Source organism: Asparagus officinalis, chromosome 7 (genome assembly GCF_001876935.1).
Source record: "Asparagus officinalis chromosome 7, Aspof.V1, whole genome shotgun sequence".
Taxonomy (NCBI): Eukaryota; Viridiplantae; Streptophyta; class Magnoliopsida; order Asparagales; family Asparagaceae; genus Asparagus; species Asparagus officinalis.
The window spans coordinates 4,680,208-4,687,390 of NC_033800.1; the positions used below are offsets into that span (position 1 = coordinate 4,680,208).

At 36.1% G+C, this 7,183-nt stretch overlaps 1 protein-coding gene across 1 annotated transcript; it reads left to right on the plus strand.

The window, feature by feature from the left end:
• LOC109850349 (protein LST8 homolog) lies at window positions 899-5,820 on the plus strand. The gene is made up of 11 exons (XM_020420363.1): window positions 899-1,075; window positions 1,829-1,946; window positions 2,218-2,319; window positions 2,421-2,533; window positions 3,273-3,342; window positions 4,330-4,407; window positions 4,531-4,647; window positions 4,835-4,929; window positions 5,134-5,213; window positions 5,306-5,365; window positions 5,464-5,820. The coding sequence occupies exons 2-11, from the start codon at window positions 1,839-1,841 to the stop codon at window positions 5,589-5,591; spliced, it is 951 nt and encodes a 316-aa protein (XP_020275952.1). The 5' UTR covers window positions 899-1,075; window positions 1,829-1,838; the 3' UTR covers window positions 5,592-5,820.

Here is a 7,183-nt window from a genome sequence, read left to right on the forward strand (position 1 = left end):
CTCCATAGGCCGACAACTTACATGATCGACCCGAAATGCGGTACTTGCTGACCTACCTATCAGATTGAGCCCACAAGCCTCCACACTCGGCCCACTATCTCAGTTGACAACTCTCGACGCTGACTAAAAAAGACGGTACTTTTCGTATCACTCTCAGAGCCGAGTCAAGAAGCGGTGCGTCCTCGAAATCCACACCAATAGCTGCCCCTCCTCATCACAGCTGGTGCCACGAGCCCTCATGACTCATCACTCACCAACCGTCCTCGATCATCCTCATATCCAATCAAGGATGACTCACCCACTTCAACAGCCGACACCTGTAGAGACACCTGTCGAGTCAACTGCTTGCCTGGACTCGACCACAGTTACCTTCATGCCCTTTCGATCTACTATAAAAGGGAGTTGCACTGCATGAGGTAACTTCTTCTGCTTTCATGTGACTCCGAACAATTCCTATCACTATATTTTTCCACTTAAGTTCAAACACCGACTTGATCGTCGGAGGAATAACCAGAGAACCCAACTTCGGCCTCTCATGAGTTCTTTATGTGCAGGGAAGAACATAGAACAACGATCTACGGAGTCAGTCATCTGAAGGAGTTTGAAAACCCTAACTCTAATCTAATTCGCAAATAAACTCGTGTCTGATAACTGGCATCAGCAGGTTTCATAAGGTTAAAAACCAAGGTTATAGTAGGGAACTCACCAGTAAAAGTCAGATTTTAAGGAATATTCCTTTAGATCTAATTGTTGTTAAGCAGAGGGACCTAATCGCAAGCGACGTGAAGATATGGGGGACTAAATAGCAATTTCCATGACTTGAGGGAGTCAATTGGAAATATTGGAGACGGAATCATGGAAGGGACTAATACTAAATAACCCCCAATAATTTTACCCCATTTATTCAATAACTCCCTTGTTAAACAATTTTCCTTCACAAACCCTTCTTCTTCCTCGTCGATCAACGCGGGCGACCTGGCTAAACCTCTTCCAGTCCATGGGAATACCGACACGTGTCCTCCCTCCATAGATCGCTCCCTCGCTCCGCTCCGTCCTCTTCCCCCGACACTCTCAGGTCCGTACGGCTTTAAGCTGCTCGCTATTGTACTCTCTCAACTTTCATCAACTCGATAAGCCACTCAACTTCACACTTCAAAATTTTTAGTATTTTACGCAATTAAAATCGACCCATTGTTAATTATTTCCCCTCTGTCGGCTCTAATGGGTTAGCTTGTTATTTTACTGCCATTTATATGTGCCCTTGAAATGTTTGACGAAATGCCTCTTTGAGTACATATTCTTGTGATGCGCAGTAAATTTTACAAATCCCTGTAATTTTAGGTTTTACTCAATTACCCCAAGAGGCCTTTATTGTGGTAGAAGGTTGAGTAGTTGTAGATTGGAATTGGAATAATTGCTAATTAAGCTTACAACTAAAGTAAATTAACTTTGAATGTTTTATGTGAAGGGAAAATTTTCCATACAAAAGTCTTTACAGATATGTTGCTGATTTCAGGTTAGATTTCTTCTCAAAATGAAATTTTTGCATCAAACCTTTAGTTTCAATGCGAATATAGTTTGACCCAACTCATTTCCAGTATATTTTTCTTGAAACTTTTTAATAAGAGGATTTCCTTAAAATAATCATGATTCTGTGGTGTGGCAATTTTCGGATGGTGAAAGGTTATTGCTTACACTTTTCTAGCACATCGTAGGTACTCCATTTGAAAAGTTCGTATTTTATCTAGTGTTCAGCAATGGTAACTTGCATTTAGGCACAAATTTTCCTGTGGATCTGTATGAAGTTATTTATCTGTATCTTGTGTAGGGAGATTAAGATGAGTCATCCGTCAGTGATTCTTGCAACTGCTGGTTATGATCATACAATCAGATTCTGGGAAGCCAAAAGCGGGAGGTGTTACCGCACTCTTCAATACCCGGATTCAGTGAGTTTTGACATTCAGTTTTCCCCCTTCTGCATGTGTATGTCGAACTTGAGCAGAGCACCACTGGGAAGTGAACTTATTTATTTATTTATTTTTGGTTCCTATGAAATAAAGTCGATCTTGTGTCATACATTATTTCACTGTAGTCAGCTCAAATCCTACTTCTAGCATCCACTAACCCCTTGATTACACATTTTATGTGACGTCTTAGTCTGATGATGATTAAACTGTCTTATAAACCTAACTCACATTATCTTATATTTTGTTGCAGCAAGTTAATCGTCTTGAAATAACCCCTGACAAGCGATTCTTGGCTGCGGCTGGAAACCCTCACATTCGTCTTTTTGATGTCAACTCGAACAGCCCACAGCCGGTATATTTGTGTAGTCTTAAGAATGATGTTCTCTTTATACCCTTTCTACAACAGTGTCCTTTTGCTTCTATCTCTCTTATTTGTTTATGATATGATTTCAGGTTTTAAGCTATGATTCACATACTAGCAATGTTATGGCGGTTGGATTTCAGTGTGATGGAAACTGGATGTACACAGGTTCTGAAGACGGCACAGTGAAGATCTGGGATTTGAGGTATCAGGCTTGGCTTGTTTTAGATTCCATATACTGTCTAGGACAAAACTTGGATCTTCTTTGTGCATAGGACTATTATTGGAGGGCACAAAAAGCAAAAAAGAAAAAGAAAAGAAAAAACTTTGCCAATTCGAACAAGGTGACTGATGTTATATAAATATACTAGGAATCATCTGGTATGCTGTTTACTCCTGTAATGTGCAATACACAGTTTATGTTACATGAACTAGAATGCTTTGTCAGGTTTTTGCACTGGGCAGTTGATGTTATATGTCAAATTGTTTGTGTCCTGCATAGTCTTGTGTGATTAAAGGCTTAGAGATCCAGGCTACCACCTTGCTTCGAAATGAGTGACTCAATTTCAGCTAGTGTGTCTACTAGTGCAGTTTAAAATCTGGAGTTAAACTCTAAATTTAGAATGTGAAATCATATTTTACATACTTTGGTTTTTGTCAATATGTGCTAAAGGCAAAATCATATATAGGGAACATTTATTATTGTATAAAAATAAAATTATAAAAAAAACCCTGACCCTGATTTACAATATATTGTAAATAAGGGTTAGGGGTATTTTTCCATAAACAATTTTGTAAAAGTTTTCAGTAATTTATTCTTTTGGATGAATTTAGCACTCTTGTTCGCTTATTATTGTTCATTCTTTTATACTGTCTTATTAATTGTGTCATTAGCTTTGTGGTCCTAATTATTTGTGCATCCTGCCTTTATTGATTCCTTTCAGGGCAGCAACTTGTCAACGAGAATATGAAAGCCGTGGAGCTGTCAATACAGTCGTCTTGCATCCAAATCAGGTTTTGCTTTTGGAGCTTCTTTCCAAATCTGGATATGTGTTTTATGCCAAGTTTTGAAGAGTGAAACTTTGATTTAATTTACAATAAATTCTTTGTTATATATGGTCATTTGAACATTGCTATTTCACTATGACAAAATATAAAGTGTGCCTATAGCCATCCCCTTGAATTTCCTGTATCGCCAGGAGGGCAAGCTATTTCCTTTAATCGTGATTGCAGGCGATGTTAAGTCCTCCTAAAATAAAGAGTATTTCATCGTAATACATCCTGTCTTTGGTCTCATAAATAGAAAAATGAAAGACATAGATTGTGTCTCACGCATAGATGGTTTCAACATGTAAATAGATGTGAAGCTTAATCGGACCAACTCCCACTACAAGGTCCCAACAGTATTCCTTTCTATCAAAAGATAATACCTAATATTACTCACTGAAAGTACTTATTCCTTGATGAAATCTCCATTACCCTGTGAAGAACCCTATTTGTTGATCGAAACCATCATCTATCTGTGTTTGAATCTTAGTTTGAAATAATCAAAGCCAAACAACAGGCTCCTTAGGATTTGGATCCTCTCCATTACCAAAAAAACTAGTAGAGGGACCACTACTTATACTTAATCGTAACCATTGATTATCTATTGGGTGGTTATGATTTTTTCTTGGAATGCAAATTAGGATTGAGTACAATACACATGTGCGCGGTGAGTGTAAGATTTAATATGTATCACAATCACCCACTAGATAGTTAATGGTTGGGATTAAAAGCCCACTACTTTTTTGTAGTGGAGAGGATCCAAATTGGGCTCCTCCAGTGAAATTGTAGTTAGGTGTCCCCTATTTTCAAGCATACTACATACTGCATGTGAATACGTTCTAAACTATGTCCTCTTGCAGAATTCATGTTCTTTATGTAGAGTATTCCAAATTCCAGCTGTTTTTCACTGTGAATAAAGATGCTTCATATAGTTTACTGAGTTCATTCCTGCAGACTGAACTAATATCAGGTGATCAAAATGGAAACATTCGCGTGTGGGATTTGACTGCAAACTCATGCAGCTGTGAGCTGGTAAGTACATATATAAATTCATTACATTCTGGTTGAAGCCTTTGTTTTCTTTATCATTTTTTTATTTTTGGTATAATATTGCTATTTCCTATTGTTTTTAACTAAAAAACTTGTTGGGTGCAGGTCCCTGAGGTGGATACAGCTGTAAGGTCTCTAACAGTGATGTGGGATGGTAGCATGGTCGTCGCTGCTAACAATAATGGTACATGTTACGTTTGGAGGTTGCTCAAGGGAACACAGGTATCTCCATTTTACTCTTTTGTTAGGTTAAGAAAATTCTGGTTAAGAAAAATCTGGCTTGAATTTCATCTGGTTTTGTAAAGGTTTTTCCGGTTAAAAGGGAACAAATAATCAAAAACACTTATTTTCATGTTATTTCTTCCTTTCTTGTGAGATAACTTTCTATGTGTCATGTTATCCACCGCAGACAATGACCTACTTTGAGCCCCTTCATAAGCTACAGGCACATGATGGATACATTTTAAAATGTCTGCTTTCACCGGAATTCTGTGATCCTAACAGGTATTTAATCTTGACTTGCTGAATCAGTTCTAATGGTTAAACAATTTGCTCAAAGAAACAAAGATCCAGAACTAATATATTGGGAACATATTATCATATGACTACTTATATCTATTCTACCAATACAAATGAAAAGGATAATGAGTTCCAGTTCTTGTGTATTTGTTGTTTTACTGCCACAAGCTCATGGGATCCTTTCGTTAGGTATCTCGCAACTGCATCATCAGATAACACTGTAAAGATATGGAATGTCGATGGTTTCACCTTGGAGAAAACTTTAACAGGTGAAAAAAAACTCTAAGCTATGCTTCGTGTCTCTCATGGTTTCTAATGCTAGATTCTAAGCTATGCATCATGAATACACATTAATTCTCAGGTCATCAGCGCTGGGTCTGGGACTGCGTGTTCTCTGTTGATGGTGCTTATTTAATAACAGGTAAGCCAAATTAAATACATCATTCCGGATTCAATTTTCTAGATGAGGTTATATTCACAACTTTAATTCGAAAACCTACGAGTTGTCATGATATGCAGCTTCTTCTGATACAACCGCAAGATTGTGGGCGATGTCAACAGGAGAAGCCATAAGAGTATACCAAGGCCATCACAAGGCTACAGTCTGCTGCGCTCTCCATGATGGTGCTGAATCTCCTCCATCCTAAACTCTACTTAGTTTAATTCTGTGTCTTTTTCTTGTATATGCAAATTTGTGTGCGTGTGCGTCTGTATATTATCTATTAGTATGTTTATCGGTGCATGTAGCTAGTTTTTAGCAAGCTATTTAACAATTGGTATTTAATTGCGTGTTAACATTTCTTCGTGCTACTTTTGCTGTTAATATCTTTTTTCATTCTTTGAGTAATAAGGTTATGGAACTTGTATGCTGGTGTATTTTACTGCATTAAATTCGTGCCTCAGTTGTCAATATAAGACAGTAAACTATTCTGCAATTAGTACTCTTTTTCTTGGTCTTCTCATGCGTCCTCCCTGCACTCAGGTAAGAAAGTGAAAGCCATTGTAATAAATCAAACAAACATTGTTATTTTTATGCTTAATTGCAGTTAAATACCCTATAGTTTCCCTTGTGCCTCACTTATATTCAAAATTTTTACGTTTTGTTTACATTTTGCCCTTTACGTTAAGTGAGTTATGCAGACGTCACATGCTGGATTTAGAATCTTAATTTTTAGGCTAAAGAGCAATTACATACCATATTGTTTCACTTACTTTTCACTTACATACCCCCACTTGTATTTGGTAGCAGGAAAATACCCCAAAGTTTTTTAAACTTGCACTTATACTCCCTCACTTTTTTCCTGCGGCACTTAAACACCCTTAAGTTTTCGCAATTGGCATTTAAATGCCCTGAAGTTTTTAAAAATTGTAAATAAATACCCTCGGTTATGCAAACTTGAGAGGTATTTAAGTGCAAGTTTTAAAAATTATAGGATATTTAAGTGTTAGTTTTAAAAATTTTAGTATATTTAAGTGCCAAATTTAAAAATTTTAGGGTATATAAGTATTATAAAAAACAAGTGAAGGTATATAAGTGCAAGTTTAAAAATTTTTAGGTTATTATCTTACTATCAAATATAATTGGGGGTATATAAGTAAAAAAGTAGGTGAAACAATAAGGTATATAAGTGCCATTTACCCTAATTTTAGGGTATATAAGTGTTACTAAAAACAATACAGTGAAACAACACGACCTCTCTCTTCTCTCTTGAAGTTCTTCATCCCTGTGGTGCTCATGGGCCTGTTGCCCACTATCAAGTAAAACATTGCTATTATCCGACAACACTCTACCATTCTGAAAACACTCAGGGGGTGTTTGTTTCATTTATTTATTTATTTATTATTATTATTATATATTTTTTGCGATATAGGGTGAATTACAAATTCTAGGATAAAAAAGTGTGTTTCTTTGAGTTTATGGATTTCATAAACTTTGTTTGATTCAAAATAAATTTTGGGATATTGAATACCCAAATAATAAAAAAACTAATATATTATAGCATTTGTGAAACCCCCTTTTTGAGAGAGGATTTAGGTTAGATTTCAAATTCTAAAATTTTAATGCTACAATTTGAGTTTGAAACAAACAAAATACAAATTATAGAATAATATATCCTAAAATATTGATGAAATAAACAACATTTTAGAAATCTCAACCCATATTAAAAAACCTATGAATTTTAAATCATATTGTGAAATCTATATCCTAAAATTATAGGATTTGAAACAAACACCCACT

Bases quoted from the DNA above. Each gene is read 5' to 3' on its own strand.
- LOC109850349 (XM_020420363.1), top strand. From the start codon at position 1,839: ATGAGTCATCCGTCAGTGATTCTTGCAACTGCTGGTTATGATCATACA. The intron at 2,320-2,420 runs GTATATTTGTGT...ATATGATTTCAG, and splicing joins ACTCGAACAGCCCACAGCCG to GTTTTAAGCTATGATTCACA. The intron at 4,408-4,530 runs GTAAGTACATAT...TGTTGGGTGCAG, and splicing joins ACTCATGCAGCTGTGAGCTG to GTCCCTGAGGTGGATACAGC.